The sequence below is a fragment of the Nyctibius grandis genome, chromosome 27, assembly GCF_013368605.1.
Source record: "Nyctibius grandis isolate bNycGra1 chromosome 27, bNycGra1.pri, whole genome shotgun sequence".
Taxonomy (NCBI): Eukaryota; Metazoa; Chordata; class Aves; order Nyctibiiformes; family Nyctibiidae; genus Nyctibius; species Nyctibius grandis.
The window spans coordinates 5,179,236-5,197,403 of record NC_090684.1 but is presented as its reverse complement, the minus strand read 5'-3'; the positions used below and the strand labels follow the sequence as shown (position 1 = coordinate 5,197,403).

Sequence of the window (18,168 nt, the reverse complement as noted above, 5' to 3'; positions counted from 1 at the left end):
GTGTCCCCAGGGGCTGGGGGGACAGGGGACATTCCCAGGAGCCCTGAGGGGACAGGGGTGGCACTTGCTCCCCCCCCGCCACGGTGGGGACAGGGAGGGGGTGTCCTCGGGAGCCCTGCAGGCAGGAGGGGGCTCAGTGGGGTGCTGGGGGGCTCAGTGGGGTGCTGGGGGGGGGTCAGTGGGGTGCTGGGGGGGTCAGTGCGGTGCTGGGGAGGGGGCTCAGTGGGGTGCTGGGGGGCTCTGGGTTGCTAGGGGGGTCAGTGGGGTGCTGGGGGGGCTCAGTGGGGTGCTGGGGGGGTCAGTGGGGTGCTGGGGAAGGGGGGATCAGTGGGGTGGGGGGGTGGCATGGGGGGGCTGTGCAGAAGCCCCCTCCCAGCACAGCCTGATGGGGACGGGGTCGGCTGGGCCTTGGGGTGGGTGCTGGGGGGTGACTGGGGTGAGCCCCCCCTCCTCCCCCAACCCCCCTGCTCCCACCCCTCCCCATGCACCCCCCCCGCACCCCAAATAGGGGCCGGGGTCGCCCTGGCTCAGCCTGAGCCCTCATCCCGGGGGGGTCCCATAGGGCTGGCGTGGTGGCACTGTCCCTGTCCCCACCCAGCGAGGAGACCCCCCCCCTCCCCACCTTGGGGACGACCCTTTCAGCCCCCCGAAAGCGGGCGAGGGCTGCGCAGGCACGACGGGGAAAGACGTTTATTTGGGCGAAGGCATCAGCGGGCGACCGCCAGCACGGGGCGGGGGGACACAGGGGACACGGGGACACGGGGGACACAGGCTGGGCTGCGAGGGCGCAGGGCGGGGGGGGTACAGGGGGTACTGCCCATTTGGGGTGCTGGAGCTCCCACTCCCTGCGGGGTGGGGGGCTCTGCTTGCAGCTGTGGGTTGCGTCGGGGGGCAGAAGGGTGTTTTGGGGGGGCTGTGGGTCCCCGGGGGCAGGGGGAGTGACATGTCCCTTGTGTCCCCCCCGCTGGGGTGGCGCGTGCTCCCCCGGCGGGACTCATGCTTCGCGGGACGCATGCCGAGGGGGGCCGGTGCCGTGGGGAGGGGGCGGCTGCCCTGCCGAAGCTGGACCCCTCCGGGGCCCAGCTCCTGGCACCGCGGCGTGGGGGTGTCCCCAGTGCTGCCACCCCCGGGGGACACCCGCCGAGCTGGCCCCAGCGCTGCCACCGGCGCTGTCACCCGCCGTCCTGCGGTGCCCGGTGGGCAGCGGGGCCGGTGCCCCCCCATCAGCTCACGCTGTCCCCACAGGAGCCCCCTTGTCCCTCGTGGTCCCGTGGTGGCGGTGACCTTGGCGGGGGACAGCAGCGATGCTCAGTCCGGGGGGGCAGCGGCATGTGTCCCCCCCCTCCAAGCTGGTGGGGGTCCAGGCTGCCCCTCCTGCCCACAGCGCATCCATCAGGGACAGGTCCCAGCGGCGGTGGGGACACGGGGTGTCCTTGGGGACCGTCCCCACAATGTCCCCCCCACCTCTACACCACGATGGGGGTGTCGGAGAAGACAGAACTGACCGAGTCCGGATCCGACACCTTCCTCTGCGCCTTGGGGCCGTGCCGGGGGGGCGCCTGCGGGGTCCCCCCCACCTTGAACTTGCCGTTCTGCCCCGCGGCAGAGGCTGAGCGGGAGCGACAAGGCTCCCCGGGGACGGCGGCGGCGTGGTTGGGGGTGGCACTGAGGACGGAGGAGTTGATGCTGTCGTCTCGGGGAGCCGGCGGCTTCTCGGCGCCGCCGCGGCAGCAGCAGCAGCGGCAGGGGGTGAGGTACAGGTAGATGAGCACCAGCACGACGCTGAGGATGCAGCCCACCAGCGTGGTGTAGGCGGTGTTGAGGGTGTCGTGGGGGCCGTGCAGGGTGAAGTTGTGCACCAGCAGCTCCACGTAAAGGGTCTCGTTGAGGAGGGGACCCGCCACCCAACAAGCGTAGGTGCCGGCGTCCTCGGGGCGCAGCGCCCGGAGCTGCAGGCTGCCGTTGGCCAGCAGCGCGGCGCTGCCGTTCCCCCCTTCCTCCGACACCCTCTCGCCTCCCGGCGTCACCCAGTGCCGGCTCCGTACCCCCCGTAAGCGGGTGTCGCAGCCGAGGGTGACGCTGTCACCGAGGTGGGCTTCCAGCACCGCTTCCCTCGCCTCGCTGCAGTTGAGGGGCTGCCGGTTGGCCAGGGCGAGGATGCCGACGGGCGCCGGGGCGGCGGGCAGCGAGCACCGCAGCTCCTCCTGGAAATCCACCACGGCGCTCAGCCGGCGGCGGTGCCCGCGGGCGACCAGCTGGAAGAGCTGGCAGTCGCAGGCCAGCGGGTTGTCGTGCAGGTAGAGGCGGTCGCGGAGCCAGGCGGGCAGCGCCTGCAGCTCGCCCACGGGCACGCTGCGGAGGCGGTTGGCCGAGAGGTCGAGCAGGGCGAGCTGCGGCAGGCGGCTGCCGTCGCGGAGCAGCTCCAGGGGGAAGCGGGCGATGCGGTTCTGGCCCAGGTAAAGCTTGCGGAGGCGGGCGAGGTTCTCGAAGGCGGTGCGGTCCACGGCGGAGATCTCGTTGTTGTAGAGGAGGAGGACCTCCAGCTCGGTCAGGTCGCTGAAGAGGTTCTCCTCGAGGGCGCGGAGGCGGTTGGAGGAGAGGTCGAGGTGCCGGAGGTGGGGGACGTGGGCGAAGGCTTCGGTGGAGACGAAGGAGAGGCCGTTGTGGCTGAGCAGCATGGCGTGGAGGTGGGCCAGGCGGCCCGGCGCCCAGTCGGCGCGCAGGCGGGTGACGTTGTTGTGGCTGAGGTCGAGGACGGCGGTGAAGCGCGGCAGCGGGGCGGGCACGGAGCCCAGCGCCGCCTGCGAGCAGCTCAGGATGTTGGAGGCGCAGACGCAGCGCGGGGGGCAGCTCCCACCCGCGGGCCCCCACGGGGACAGCAGCGCCAGGGCCACCAGCAGTGGCATGAGTGGCACCGGGGTTCGCGGCCCCACAGCACCCGCCATGGCCACGCTCTGCCCCACGGTGTCACACGGGCGCTGGGGACGGGGCACCGGCATGCCCGTGACCCCCGGCATGCCTGTGACCCCCCGCACCAGGGTTGGCTTTGGTCACCCGGTGTCACGGCATGCACCGGGCTCGCTGCTCGCCCAGTGTCACGGTGCAGGGTGGCTTGGTCACCCGGTGTTGCACAGTGGGGTGGCTTTGTCACCCAGTGTCACAGCATGTGCTATAGGGCGGCTTCGGTCACCCAGTGTCACGGCATGTGCCAGGCTAGCTGCTTGCCTGGTGTCACGGCACAGGGTGGCTTTGTCACCCGGTGTCACAGCACATGCTAAGGGGTGGCTTTGGCCACCCAGCGTCACAGCACAGAGTGGCTTGGTCACCCAGTGTCACAGCACGTGCTAAGGGGTGGCTTTGGCCACCCAGTGTCACAGCACAGAGTGGCTTGGTCACCCAGTGTCACAGCACGTGCTAAGGGATGGCTTTGGCCACCCAGCGTCACAGCTAGCTGCTCGCCTGCTGTCACAGCACAGGGTGGCTTTGTCACCCAGTGTCACAGCTGTGCTATGGGGTGGCTTTGGTCACCTGGTGTCACAGCGTGCACCGGGCTAGCTGCTCACCTCGCATCATGGCACCGGGCAGCTTGGTCACCTGGTGTGGCAGTGCGGGGTGGCTTTGGTCACCCGCTGTCACAGCGTGCACTGGGCTCGCTGCTCGCCTAGTGTCACAGCACGGGGTGGCTTTGTCACCCCCTGTCATAGCAGGTGCTACAGGGTGGGTTTGATCACCCGGTGTCACGGCATGCAGCAGGCCCGCTCCTCGCCCGGTGTCACGGCACGGGGTGGCTTTGTCACCCGCTGTCACGCGTGCCCGCGGGTCGCCGCTCGCCCCGGGGCTCCCCCCGCCCAGCCCCGCTCCCCCCGCCCCGCGGCGCCCCCCCCGCCCCCGGCCTTGGCCTTGGGGCCCGCGGGCGGACACTCACCCCCCCTCCCCCGCCCCCACCGCCGCTCCCCGGGGCGTTACCGGGGCCTGGTACCGGGGCCGGTGCGGAGGAGGGCGGGCAGGGCAGGCCGAGCCGAACCGAACCGGGCCGAGCGGAGCCAAACGGAACCGAACGAGGCCGAAGGGAACCGAACGAGGCCGAACCGAGCCGAGCGAGGCCGAAGGGAGCCGAGCGGGCCGGGCCGAACCGAGCCGAACCGAGCCGAGCAAGGCCGAGCCGAGAGGGGCCGCACCGATCCGAGCCGATGCGAACCGGGCCGAGCGGGGCCGAGCCGGGCCGGGCCCCGCCGCTGCAGCGCGGCCCCGGGACGGGGTCTGGGGGCGGCCCCGTTGCGGCGCCCCCCGCGCTCGGCCCGTCCCCATTGGCCGCCGCCGCAGCGCCCGCAGCCAATGGCGGCAGCGCCCGCTTAACCCCTCGCGAGCCGCGCCCCGCCCCCGCGCTGAGCCCCCCGGGACCCCCCGGTGAGCCCCGCATCGGCCCCGGCCCCGCATCGGCCCCGGACCCCGTCCCTGTCCCCCGTCCCTGTCCCCATCCCACGTTATCTTCATCCTCATCCTCTTCCTCATCCTCATTCCATCCCATCCCATCGTCATCCCATCTTCAGCCCGTCCCAACCTCATCCTCATCCTCATCCTCATCCTCATTCCATCCCATCCCATCCCCATCCTCATCTTCGTCCCCATCCTCATCCCCATCCCCATCCCCATCCCATCCCATCCCATCGTCATGCTCATCCCCATCCCATCCTGTTCTCATCTTCCTCATCCCCATCCCATCTTCATCCTCATCCCTATCCCATCCCCATCCCATCCTCAACCCCATCTTCATCCCTATCCCATCCACATCCCACCCCGTCTTCATCCCATCCCATCCTCATCCTCATCCCCATCCCATCCTCATCCTCATGCTCATACCCATCCCCATCCCCATCCCATCCTCTTCCTCATCCCCATCCCATCCCATCTTCATCCTCATCCCTATCCCAGCCCCATCCCATCCCATCTTCATCTCATCCCATTCTCTTCCTCATCTTCATCCTCATCTCTATCCCATCCCATCCCCATCCTCACCCTCATCCTTATGCCCATCCCATCCCAACCCCATCCCAAATCCATCCGTGCTGCCCCAGCACCTGCCCCATCCTGCTGTGCTGGTACCCAGCCCGTGGCCCACGGTGCCAGCCCACACCCCCGGCACTGGCCCACTCCCCCTGGCACTAGCCCACACCCCACAGCACTGGCCCACACCCCCAGCACTGGCCCACACCCCCCCATTCCAGCCCAAATCCACCGGTACTGGCCCCACCCCAGTGCCACCCACCACCCCTAGGACAGAGGGGACACATCCCGCCCTGGGGGGTGCCACCGGCCCAGCCAGGCAGGGTGCCCGCAGCCCCCCTGATGCCCACAGCCATGTCTCTGCCTCCCGGGGGTATTTTTACCCACAAACCGTTTGTGCTGGTCCAAAATTCGAGGGAAAGGAGCCAGGACAAACGGCGCTGGGACGGGGCCTCTCGTTATTGGGGGGGGACACAGTAATTAAAGGGGACCCCCCCTGCCAACACGGAGCATGGTGTCCCCAGGGTGCCCCTCGCCCTGCCCCCCCTGGTTGGGTGCCACCCCATGCTGTCACCCCCCCATTCTGTGTCCCCCCCCCTCCAACTGACGGGGAATTTTGTCCTTTGATCGTCCTCAATTTCTCTGCTTAATCCCGGTGCTAATCCCTGCCCAGCACCCGCTGCCCAGCCCGGCCCCCACCCAGCACCCAGACCCCCCCCCCCAGCTGGGAGCACCCACACCCCCCAGCCCACCCATGGGGTCACCTTGTGCCACCACGGTGGGGACACGAGGGGGACCCAAGTGTCCTGGGGGGAGCTGGCACAGCGCCGTGCCCCCGGCGGCGTGACAGGCAGGATCGGTGCGGGCCGCCCGGCTGCAGGCGTGTGCGGTACACGGGAGCGCACGCGTGTCAGCGTGCACACGCAGACGGGCAGGGACGGACATGCCTGAGGGCACACACACACGGTGGAGACACGTGTGCACACGCATGCACCGGGTACACGTGTGTGCACCCCCTGATCGCACACGCGTGCAAACCCGCCAGGTTCACAGGCGTGTGCGCGCACATGGATGCACCCGCCACACTTGTGCACGTGTGTGTGGCCCCTCCAGCCACACACGACACACACATGTGCACACATGCACACCCAGGTGCGTGCACACACATGTGCAAACACGCTTACCCTGCGTGCCCAGCCAGGGCTCTCCAGCTGTGCCGGCACAGCTGGAGGAGCCAGTCAGCCATGCCAGGGTGCTGGTGTAGGGGTATGCCAGGGTGCCAGGGTGCTGGGGTGCAGGGGTGCTGGAGTGGGGGTATGCCAGGGTGCTGGGGTAGGTGTATCCCAGCGTAGCGGGGTGTTGGGGTGCAGGGGTAGGGGTATCCCAGGGTGCCAGGGTGCTGGGGTGCAGGGATGCTGGAGCAGAGGGGTAGGGGTATTTCAGGGTGCTGGGGTATGGGTATGCCAGGGTGCTGGGGTAGGTGTATCTCAGGGTGCCAGGGTGTTGGGGTGCAGGGATAGGGGTAACCCAGGGTGCTGGGGTGCTCAGTACCAGGGTGCCAGGATGGTACGGTGCCACCATGCCGTGGTGCCTTGGCGCTGGGCTGCCAGGGTTGTAGGGTGCTGGTATGCCAGGGTGCCAGGGTGCTGAGGTACTGGGGTCCCATGGAGTCTCGGTGCTGGGGTGCCAAGATAATGGGGTGCTGGAGTGACAAAGTGCTGGGGTAGTAGGGTGCTTGGGGACTGGGGTGCCAAGGTGCCAGGCTGCTGGGCTGCCAGGGTCATAGGGTGCTGGTATGCCAGGGTGCCAGGGCGCTGAGGTACTGGGGTGCCATGGAGTCTTGGTGCTGGGGTACCAAGATAACAGGGTGCTGGGGTGACAGGGTGCTGGGGTGACAAGGTGCTGGGGTAGTAGGGTGCTTGAGGACTGGGGTGCCAGGGTGCCAGGGCACCATAAGCCCCCTAATACCAAGGCAGCCCCCCCCCAGCACCAGCCATGCCGACTCCCCTGGGGGTCTGGATGGGCCGTAGGGTGGGGGGCAGCAGCCAGCCCTTTTTGGGGTGCAGGACCACCCTGGGGGGGGGTGGATCCAGGTCTGGGGGCTGCACAAGGGGTGCTGGGCACCTGGTTTTAGGGACACGCGTAGTGTGGGTGCCAGGGAGGGTGCCCAGAGGGGCCGGGGGTATGCGGGGTAGGGGAGCAATGCTCCTCACTGCAGGGTCCCTCCTGGCTGGACACCCCCGAGACACGGGGGTGCTGGGGGGTGGTCAGCATGGCGGGGGCAGGGTGGGTGCCCCCGTGGGGCCCTGGCACTGGGGCTCACCGGGACACGGCGTACCGGGGTGCCCACGGTGCCCACGGTGCCCGGGCAGCCTTTGCCGCACCCCGCCACACCGGGGTCGGTTCATCCGAGGTCCCGCGTTTCTAATCTGGTTTGGATGGGTTTATTTTTGGGTGCCCGTATCCTAGCGATGGGCGCACGTGACGCGCGGGGCCTGCGGCAGGGACACGCGTCGCCCGCCGGCCCCTCGTCACCCTCCACGCACCCACACCCCGGCGTGAGGCCCATATGGCTGCGTATCGCCCCCCCCTCCTCGCCCAGCACCCATGGGATGGGGTCCAGGGCACTGCCAGGAGGAAGTTCGCAGCCTGTGGAGGGTTTTTGGGGGGTGAGGGGCTTTGGAAGAGGTGGGGGTCCCCCTTGGAAGCTGACTATGCCTTGGGGAAACTGAGGCACGGAGCGTGGTGGTGGTGGTGGGGGCACCGCCCCGATCCCAGTTGCTCCGTTACTGAACTGGGAGCAAGGGAAAGGGCACTGGGCTGAGCTGGGGGGACCCTGCAGCCCCTCTGAGCGGCCCCCCCGGCCCTGGGCACCCCCCTGCACCTGCCCCCATCCCCACTCTGTGCTCCCCACTGCGGACCTGCGCCCTGTCCCCCCCTCCCCACCACCCCCCCACCTCAGGGTGCTTCCCACACTGTCCCCCCCGTCTCCTTGACCCCCCCTTTGCCTCCCCACCCCAAGACCCCCCAGCGGCTGCTCCGTCCCCCTTCCCCCCCATCCCTCCCCAGTGCCCCCCCCATAGCCCCTCACCACCCTGAGGGGCAACTGGGGAAACTGAGGCCCGAAGCGAGAACCGGGGAGGGGGACACGACCCACCCTCCATCCCCCATCCCGCGGGGGTGCAGCCGGGCTCCATCCCCCCATCCCCGGGGTCGCACCCCCCCAGCGGGGCCCGGGGGCGGTGCGGGGGGGGGGGGGGTCCGTACCGGGGTACCGCGGCGCTGGCGGGAGGCGTTTAGGACCCAGCAGCCGGGTGGGTGCGGAGCATCCCTCGCCGCAGCGGCTCCGGCCCCGGCCCGGCCCCGAGCATCCCCGGACCCCCCCTCCGGACCCCCCCGGACCCCCCCGGGGTCCCCGCCCTCGGCCCCATGCAGCCCCCCCTGGGTAGGTGCCGCGGTCGAGGGGCGATGGCCGGGGGAGATGGTGGGGGGGGGGGAGGATGGATGTGTGGGGAGGGGGGGGACACTGGGGGTGGGTGGGGGGACCCCAGTGGGTGGCATCGCCTCGGGGATGGGGGGCGGTGGGCGGGGGAGGGGGCACCCCGCTGCCTGCACCCCCCCTTCCATCAGCACCCCCCCTCCATCAGCATCCCCCCTCCATCAGCATCCCCCCCCCAGGGCTCCCCGGGGTTGCAGGGGATGGGGACCCCCTCCCCACCGGGGAAGCACCCATGGGTGGGGGGCTCCCCAGTCCATCCCCCCCCCAACCTGCACCCCAGGCTCTGCTTTGGTGGCACCTATGGGGTGGGGGAGGTGCAGCACCCATCCTGGGGCTGGGCTTGGGGTGGGGCGGGGGGGGTCACAGAGCAAGGGGTGAACCCGGGGACCCCCCCCACCCATCCCCGTGACCCCTCGTGGTCGCCAGGCTGTGGGTGAAGGACCCCACTGGGGTGTTTTGGGTTGAAACGTTGGAGTTTGGGGGGTTTAATCCCAGAATTGCTCATTTTTGGAGGGAAGGAGGCTTTGGGTTGAGAAAGGGGTTTGGCAGGGGGGGTGTCATGGACAGCTGAGCTGAGACCCCCCCCCAGGCTCCCCCCGGGGGTCGTGCCCCCCCACTGATGGCTTCACCTTCCCCGCAGGTGCCCGGCGCTGCCCGGCGGTGAGGAGCGGGGCCAGGGGGCACCCTTGGGTGCTCTGAGTGCCGCCGCCGCGGCAGCACCCATCCCCGGCCCACGAACCGGGGCCGGCGGCGGGCGTAGGGTGGGCGAGGATGTGAGCCCTCGGCGATGCCCGGCCGCCCCGAGGATGGGCGATGGGCCGGTGAGCGGCGGCGCGGCGGCACAGGATGGAGCCCTCCTCGCCGGCGCCGTGGGCCTGGAACGGTTCTAGGGCGGCGCGGGGGCTCCAGCCCTCGCCGGACCCCATGCCCCCCAACGGCACGGCCGACGGCAAACCCAAAGACGTGGCTTCCAAGTCGGTGGGGCTCTTCTTCATGCTGCTCCTCGACCTGACGGCCATCGTGGGCAACGCCGCCGTCATGACCGTCATCGTGAAGACGCCGGCGTTGCGGAAGTTCGTCTTCGTCTTCCACCTCTGCCTGGTGGACTTCTTGGCCGCCCTCACCCTGATGCCGCTGGAGATGCTCTCGGGCTCGGCCGTCTTCGATAGCCCCGTTCTTGGCGAGACCATGTGCCGCATCTACTTGTTCCTCAGCGTCTGCTTCATCAGCATGTGCATCCTCTCCATCTCCACCATCAACGTGGAGCGTTACTACTACGTGGTGCATCCCATGCGCTACGAGGTGAGGATGACGGTGGGGCTGGTGGCCTGCGTCCTCGTCGGCGTCTGGCTCAAAGCCGTGGCCACCTCCCTCGTCCCCGTCCTAGGCTGGTTGTCCCCCGATCGCCCACCGGTGCCCGTCGGCCGCGGTTGCTCCTTGCAATGGAGCCGCGGGCCCTACTGCAAGTTCTTCGTGGTCTTCTTCGCCGTCTTCTACTTCCTCCTGCCCCTCCTCATCATCGTGGTGGTCTACTGCAGCATGTTCAAGGTGGCGCGGGTGGCCGCCATGCACCACGGCCCCCTCCCCACCTGGATGGAGACGCCGCGACGTCGCTCCGAGTCCCTCAGCAGCCGCTCCACCATGGTCACCACCTCGGGAGCCCCTCGCACCACCCCGCAGAGGACGTTCGGAGGGGGCAAGGCGGCTGCTATCCTACTAGCTGTGGGGGGCCAATTCCTCTTCTGCTGGTTGCCCTACTTCTCCTTCCACCTCTACACCGCCCTGAGCACCCAGCCCTTGGTGGGACCGGCGGCTGAGACTGTGGTCACTTGGCTCGGTTACTTCTGCTTTACCTCCAACCCTTTCTTCTATGGGTGCCTCAACCGGCAGATCCGGGGCGAGCTGGGACGGCTCCTGACTTGTTTCTTCAAGCAGCCGCCCGAGGAGGACCTGCGGTTGCCCAGCCGGGAGGGTTCCATCGAGGAGAACTTCCTCCAGTTCCTCCAAGGCACTGGTTGTCCCACCGAACCTCGGCCTCGCACCCCCAGCCCCAAGCAGGACCAGCTCCCTGTTGATTTTCGCATCCCGGGGCAGATCGATGAGGACATGGTTGATGGGCCGGAGCGACGTGGTGGGGACGGGGTCTACGTGCCAGTGGTCGCCTCTCCCAAACCGGAGCTGTAGCGTTTTTTGGGGAGTTGGGGGGGTTTGGAGGCAAACATGGCTGCAAGGGGAGAGCTGGTCTGAGTGCCTTGCTGGGGAGGGAGGGGGGTCCTTGCCGCTGCCATGGGGGCTCGGGTGTCCCACCACGCTCGCTGGGAAGGGCCACCAGGTTTGGGGGGAGGCGGGTTGATGGGCACAAGCCTGGGGAAGCGTCTCATGCTGGGGACAAGTGTGGGAGCTGGGAGGGAGGCTCGGGTTTTGGGGTCACTCCTGTCCTGGTATGGAGGGTCTCCTCAGGAGGGGGTCCCCCATGTCCCCCTCATGTGAATGGAGCTAAATTGTGGTGAACAGAGTTAAATCCAGTTGGCGGCCAGTCACCAGTGGTGTTCCCCAGGGCGCAGTGTTGGGGCCAGTTCTGTTCAGTGTCTTTATCAATGGTCTGGACGAGGGGATTGAATACACTCTCAGTAAATTCACAGATGACGCCAAGTTGGGTGGGAGTGTTGATCTGCTGGAGGGCAGGAGGCTCTGCAGAGGGGTCTGGACAGGCTGGATCGATGGGCCGAGGCCACTGTATGAGGTTCAACAAGGCCAAGTGTCGGGTCCTGCCCTTGGGGTACAACAACCCCCCGCACCGCTACAGGCTGGGGAGGAGCGGCTGGAAAGCGCCTGGTGGGAAAGGACCTGGGGGTGTTGGTCGATGGCGGCTGAATATGAGCCAGCAGTGTGCCCAGGTGGCCAAGGAGGCCACCAGCATCCTGGCTTGTACCAGCCCTAGTGTGGCCAGCAGGACTAGGGCAGGGATCGTCCCCCTGGACTCGGCACTGGTGAGGCTGCACCTCGAATCCTGGGTGGAGTTTTGGGCCCCTCACGACATGAAAGACCTTGAGGTGCTGGAGCGAGTCCAGAGAAGGGCAACGGAGCTGGTGAAGGGTCTGGAGCACAAGTGTGATGAGGAGCAGCTGAGGGACCTGGGGGTGTTTAGCCTGGAGAAAAGGAGGCTGAGGGGAGACCTTCTCGCTCCCTACAACTGCCTGAAAGGAGGGTGTAGTGAGGTGGGGGTCGGTGTCTTTTCCGTGACAAGTGATGGGATGAGAGGAAACGGCCTCAAGTTGCACCAGGGGAGGTTTAGATTGGAGATCAGGGACAATTTCTTCCCCAAAGGGCTGTCAAGCGCTGGCACAGGCTGCCCAGGGCAGTGGTGGAGTCCCCATCCCTGGGGGGATTTAAAAGCCGTGTAGATGTGGTGCTGAGGGCCATGGGTTAGTGGTGGCCTTGGCAGTGCTGGGTTAAGGGTTGGACTCGTTGCTCCCTGAGCCCCCTCCCCAGCCCCGGGGGAACCTACCCCCCCCCCCAACCTGCACCCGTCCCCTCCAGGGTCACCCCTCGCTTCCCCAGCACCCCCAGTGACCCCACAGCCGAGGGGCCAAGGCCTGTCCTGCTGGGGGTGCGCGGGGCTGGAGCCCCCCCTCGTGAGGTGAGTGTGGGGCGGGGGGGAAGGCTGGAAACGGGCCGTGGGGCTGCGGGGCCGGTGCGGGGCCGGTGTGGGGTCGGTGCGGGCCCGTGTGGGGCCGGGGCAGACGACGGACCCCCGACACCCCCCACCGAGGACTACAGCTCCCATCATGCCCCGCTGCACCGAGGCGGAAGTAACTCGCGTCACCCCGATTCCCATAATGCCCCGCTCCACCGAGGCGGAAGCAGGTGTGGATCCCGCTTCATTCCCATCAGCCCCCGCTCTACCGAGGCGGAAGTAGGCGTGGGAAAGCCCCCGCCCCGCCCGTGACTCCCAGCATGCCGCGCGAGGACTGCACTTCCCGGCGTGCCCCGCGGCGGCGTGACCGGATATCCGGCGCCGCCTCAGGGAGCCGCCCTGGGCCGAGGCAGGCGAGAGGCGCAGCGCCGCACCGGGCCCGCTCCCTTCCCGCTCCGCTGCCGGCGGCCGGGCCGCCCGCCGGCCTCCCCCGCCGCCATGGGGTGTACGCTGAGCGCCGAGGACAAGGCGGCGGTGGAGCGGAGTAAAATGATCGACCGCAACCTGCGGGAAGACGGCGAGAAGGCGGCCAAGGAGGTGAAGCTGCTGCTGCTCGGTGAGGAGAGGGCCGGGGTGGGGCGGCGAAGTGCCTCAGGGGAGGGTGTTGGGGGGTGAGAAGGCTCCGGGGGCGGGGTGAGGGTCTGCCGGCTTCAGGAGGGGGTGAAGGCGGCGGAGGTCGGGGTCTGTAGTGCCGCGGGGTGTGTGCACCGAGGAGGGGGGGCTTTAGTGAGGGGCTTTGTGGGTCTCCTGGCCTTAGGGAGTGGGTGGGGGAGGGCTGGGGCGTCCCTGAGGGCCGAGGAAGCTCTGCGGAGAGGTGCCGGGAGGGCTGAGGGCTCTGCGAGGCCTCTGGGGTTTGGCGAGGGTGAAGGAGCCCCTAGGAAGGGGGCTTGGGGCTTTGCAGGGCTCAGGAGGGCTTTGGGGGGGGGGTTCCGAACGGGTCTTTGAAGAGAGAAGGGGAATGAGGAGGGGGTTCGGGAGGTTAGAAGATCTTTAGAGGATGAGTAGTGGGGAGAGGGATGGTGAGGGGGGCTGGGGAGGGTCCTGAGGGGTCCCCGGGGGGGCTGGGGAGGTGCGAGGAAGACCAAGGGCTGCGGAGGTCCCCCCCCGGAGGGACTGGGGGGCCCGAGGGACAGGGCCCCTTTGAGCGGCAGCTCTGCCTTTGTGTCGCTGGGGAGGGCTCGGCTCCCCACGAGGTCCCTGATCCCAGGTGTGGTCCTGTCCCCTCACCCCACCTTGGGTCCCCAATCCCTTCCCAGGGGTGAGGGATGAGGTGACAGCCTGTCCTACCCTCCTGGAGGGGCGAGGGGAGTGTGTGCTGCTGTCCTGGGGGGCGGCTTTCTCCCAGCCAGGCGCTGCCTGATGAAATAACTCCTCTGTTCCTAGCCTGGATGTTACCAGTGCTCCCACCTGGGCACCGGTCCCTCCCTGGTGGCTTTGTGCTGGGGCACTGAGAGCAGAAGGTGCTCGTTGGGCTGGCGTAGGCGTCCTTTCATCTTGGGGGTTCTGGGACAGGGAAGGAAGGGAGCACTCGTGCTCTTGGTATCCAGCCAGGGCTTGACTGTTCAGCTCTTTGCTTGTTTTGGGGTAGTGGAATTAAGTCCTTTTATCAGGTAATCAGTCTCTGGGTGTGCAGAGAAAGGAAGTGTCGCTGCTCTGTGGTGTTATTTTTCCCAGCTAAAAATGCAGTTGTGGGGTTGAAAAGCGCCGAAGGGAATATTTCTCTTTAAAAGAACTACAGGTTCTCCTCGGCGGAGAACTTGTGCTGTATTTGGGTCACGTTTTGGTAACTGTTTAGCAGTTCTTGTGGGTGATGAGTGCAGAGGAGGCAAAAGCTGCCCGTCTCTAACGTCTGTCGCATCAGGACTGACTCCTGTGCACCGTGCTGTGAGCTCAGGACCGGGCAGCGCGGTGGTAGATGGACCATCTGGTCATGTAGATCTTCCTTTTCTGATGTCTTGGTTGGGGTTTTTTTGTAACACCAACGTTTGGGGAGACAGATCGAGTTTGTGAGGACCAGTAACACCGGTGTTGGGTGCCTCCTGTTAGAACGGGACGTGTTAACGAACAATTCTGCTTTCCAAGTGATCCTGGGCCTAAGAATACCTTTTATTTTGCCCCCATTGAGCCTGTTTTTACTTGTACCCTTCCAAGAGGTGCTCTGAGGTTTGTGATCTTGTGCCTACATAGAAAACTTCTTGGCTGCGTGTCAAGAGAATCCTTTATTCTCCGGGGGGTTGGTTTGGTGTCAGGGAGCAACACTTGCAAATTCTCTGGCTGGAATAATTCTTCCTTCATATTTTTGTACACCTTTTTTTTCCTTTGTGCTGTTGTGTTCTTTGTGGCGATACTGAAAGGGCACTGAGGGCTTGGGGGCCAAGACTGATCTCGTCAGCACGTGACGGAGTGGAGGGAGTATCCAAAAGCTCGTAGAATAATCGGTTTAAAAGTGCTTAAGACCAGGTGAGGCTTTTAAAATATATTTTGCTGCTGTTGGCTTTGGATGGCAGCAAAATACCCGGTGACTGCGGTTCTGAGCGTGTCTTCAGGTAAGGGCTTGTGAACATCGTTACTGAGAGAAGCTTTTCTGGAATAATCAGGCTTGTTTGGGATACGTAGGGCTTCCTCCCATGAACTGGTTGTAAGAGATGACATGGTTTATGTAACTGGAGCGAGCCTCTTGTGGTGCTGCTGATGAGGTGAAGTTTAGAAGAAACGTATTTCTTTTCTTTATCGATAAAGTTTGGAGTCCGTACGTTCTCCCCAGCTCTGTTAAAATAACTGCCCTAGTTTGGGCTTTGCAGAATTATGTAGGTTAAGAAAAGGCTCGTGCTCGTACCAAGGGTGGTTGTTCTTCCCCAGCTCTGCTCTCTGGGCGTTGGGAGAGCTCGGCGAGCTGGTGACGGACCCAAAATCGGGGAGTTGTTGGTGCGTTTGCCTTCCTCCCCTCTTCCATCAGCATCAGCCTTCCTGAGGCAGAGGAGGGATTTCGGCTGTGCGCTCCCTTCTTCCAGGAGCTGCTTTGGGTTATTGCAGCACCGGGCATCGGGAGGCGGTTGGGATGCTGGTGGAGGGGGTCTGAGCAGCTCGATGACGGTGGGGTCCTGGGGGTGATGCTGAATCCTGGAGCTGTTTGTGCGGCAGCTTCTCTGCGGGGATTTCAAGTCACTTCATAATGTTTCCCTTTCACAACTCGACGTGTTGAGCAACTCCTCAGCTTTTGGGGGTTTTTTTATAAAACAAAAGTAAACCTGAGCGTCAAATAGCGACTGGCCCCAGGTCGTGCCAACCCCTGCCCCTGTGATGGAGTTGTTTCGTGTGCCAATGCCATCGGTGGCTCCTTTTGAACCGGCGCCGGGCATGGTTTGAATGGCTCCACGCACCAGTTAAACGCTTTCTACAACAAAAGCCAGCGCTCCTGGGAGGCTGGGAACAGCCTGGGAGCCCTCGCTCGAACCCCCCTGCTGAACACTGCTGCTTTTCTCTGCCTTTGCCCCCAGGAAAACGCCGCTCTGCCGGCGCACACGTGCGATTGTGCTGACGTAGAAACCTGCGGGGTTTTTTTTTTATCCAGTTGGGATGAGCCCCAAAATGGAGGAGTGTGCAGGAACCCTTCCTGGGTGGTTCAGGTGCCAGCCTGTCCCCTCAGCTCCGCTCTCAGAAGGTCTGGCACGTCGTGCCGGGCTGTTTTGTGTGACATGGAGTGACAAAGCTCGTTGCTGGATGCACAACGTTGTCCCGTTGCCAAATCCAGGCAGTTTTGTCGCGTGCAAACGGCATTTCCGTGGCTGCGCGGGCAGCGTTGAGCTGTTTGTGCCTAAAACACGCCGTTATTCAGCCTGGGACAATTTCACTGGGCTGAGATACTCTGTGTAATTATGTCGAAGCGGTGCTGCTAATTCATGCAAAAATAATTAAAAGCATAAGTTTGTTCTAAAATAGCCTTTCTCTACATAACCAACCAAGCAAACTGCAAGCTCTGCTGCTCCTCGAGGCCTCAGGTTGTTTTTTTTTCTGGGACTGCTTTTTTCCAACCTTTTCCCCCCCCCAAAATTCACCAGAGCTTCCTCAGCGCTGGTGCTTAATGAGATTTGGTTGTTTTGGTAAAAAAAAAGCGCCTTCTAGGGATGCAAATCAGGGGAAAGCTGCTGCTATTGATAATATCGTTAAGGAGAAGCAGCTTTTCTAGAAGCAGAGCAGCTTTGTTGTGGGTCCCTCTTTCAGAGGGACCATCAGGGTGTCAGGCCTGGCTGCTCCTTGGCTCTGGAGCTGCTTAATGCCCTTTGAAGCGTGATGTGAAGCTGAGATGGAGCTCAGATCTCCAGCTCGGCTCGTCCTGGCCCCGTGGGGGTGGCTGCTGCTCCCAGTGTCCTCCCCAGCTGGAGCTGATGTAGGGACCCTGCTTGGGGGACCTGCAGGGAGCTGTTGTCCTCTCTGGTCTTTGAGCTATCTGGAGCTTTCCTCCCATGAACTTTTTGAGGTACATGGTGTGAACCTTCTGACTCGTGGCCACCTGAAGATTCTTCTCACGTGTCCAGCAGTTGGGCTCAGCTCTGAGCTGCGTTTTCATAAGACAAAAATTAAACATCTCGATCCAATTAACTTGAAGAGGCAACCGGTGGGAGCTGTGATGAGATCAGTTCAGTGCCTGACTCCAGCTCGGGTTGGGAAAGGTGCTCTTGATGTCTGAGACATCCTGATCTTCGGGCAGAAGTGTCCTGGACATCTGGTAACCGCTTCCCAGCGGAGAATGCTTGAAGCAACCTGATAATGGGTCAGATCTTCTCTCTGAAGACACAGCGCTTCTCATCTGTGCTTTGAGCTTCTTGGAGGACCCAATGGACTTGTTCTCTGCTGAAGTGGAGGTAGTATCTATCTTGGTGCTGGTCTTTCCCTGTCTTCAGATGTCAGAGCTGCAGTTTCCAGCTGTGTTTTCCCACCTGAGGATCCCTGTGTACCTTCTGCTTGGCTCTCAGTCCTGCCCTTCGCCCACCAAGAACAGATGCAGAGCAGACAAAATGTTTCTTACCAACACAACAATCGTTCCTCAAAGTGATGTAACCTCGCTGGTTTTTTGAGGAGTCAGCTGTGATTTAATCAGGGCGACTGCAGCTCGGAGAAGAGACCGTCTTGCCACGCTGGCTGCTGCTGCGTAGGTGTAAACTTCTGTTTTCTGCACGGTGTCCCATCCGAGGCCATTAGCCAGCCGCAGGATGGGAGTTCTGTCTGGCTGACGCTGCCTGGGTGGTGTGTACATCACGTGCTGGTGTAAAGACAGACAGACAGAGGCGTTTGGGCCTGGCACTGGGAGCTGAGCACTGACACTTTATACCCCAGCTCAGCTACAGACGGAGTGACTGGCTGGGGAACTGGGATTTCATCCTCTCCTCCAAGAGCCCTCTGGACATGATTCAAATTTCATTAAATTCTGCGGCAGAGCATTGAAATAATTTTTCTTGGAGGAGGAGGGTGTGCTGTGAAGAAGAATGTTTTAATTAGAACGTGCTTTTCTTAAAGTTTTGAGCAGCTGTAGCTGTAAGGGCACAATGCTCCCCACTTCAGCTCCCTAAAACCCTCACTCCTCATGCACTCAGGATTGAAGAGTAGTCTCAATGTCTTGCACAGGGTTTACATCTGAAATGACCGACAGATGCTGATTATTTTTCTAGCACGCTCTTCCTCAGCGAAGGCGAGGTTGGGGTGATGCCGCCCCTCCGCGCCGTCACCTTTTGTTCCCCCGCGGGTACCAGCCGTGGCGGCCGTCCCGTGCTTGTCTCTTATTTCATGTTTTCTCAGTTGGTGTTTGGTAACTTCTCTGCCTCGTTTAACCTTCTCTCGTTACCAGGGTGGCACTGGCTGGGTTATCTTTAAAAACAAACAACGAGCCGGACCCGAACGCGGCGTCGGTGGAGCTCGGCCTCCTGGAGCTTTGTGTTTTGGGGTCTCCAGCCACCACGAGCTCCCTCGTGTT

At 64.3% G+C, this 18,168-nt stretch overlaps 3 protein-coding genes across 3 annotated transcripts in view; 2 read left to right on the top strand and 1 right to left on the bottom strand.

Moving 5' to 3' along the window:
- Window positions 1–672: 672 nt before the first annotated feature.
- Window positions 673–3,858, bottom strand: AMIGO1 (adhesion molecule with Ig like domain 1). The gene has a single exon (XM_068419161.1). It carries the CDS (start codon window positions 3,015–3,017, stop codon window positions 1,467–1,469), a length of 1,551 nt encoding a protein of 516 aa, XP_068275262.1. The 5' UTR covers window positions 3,018–3,858; the 3' UTR covers window positions 673–1,466.
- A 5,491-nt stretch (window positions 3,859–9,349) lies between these two features.
- On the top strand, window positions 9,350–10,687 carry GPR61 (G protein-coupled receptor 61). Its single transcript, XM_068419459.1, has one exon. The coding sequence runs from the start codon at window positions 9,350–9,352 to the stop codon at window positions 10,685–10,687; it is 1,338 nt and encodes a 445-aa protein (XP_068275560.1).
- A 1,851-nt stretch (window positions 10,688–12,538) lies between these two features.
- The window catches only part of GNAI3 (G protein subunit alpha i3), a 34,188-nt gene continuing 28,558 nt past the window's right edge, over window positions 12,539–18,168 (top strand). The window contains exon 1 of the mRNA XM_068419073.1: window positions 12,539–12,756. Coding sequence (XP_068275174.1) covers window positions 12,639–12,756 — 118 coding nt within the window. The 5' untranslated portion in view covers window positions 12,539–12,638. The remainder of the gene's footprint in view (window positions 12,757–18,168) is intronic.

Coding starts and splice junctions, on each gene's coding strand:
- AMIGO1 (XM_068419161.1), bottom strand. CDS start 3,017: ATGCCGGGGGTCACGGGCATGCCGGTGCCCCGTCCCCAGCGCCCGTGT.
- GPR61 (XM_068419459.1), top strand. CDS start 9,350: ATGGAGCCCTCCTCGCCGGCGCCGTGGGCCTGGAACGGTTCTAGGGCG.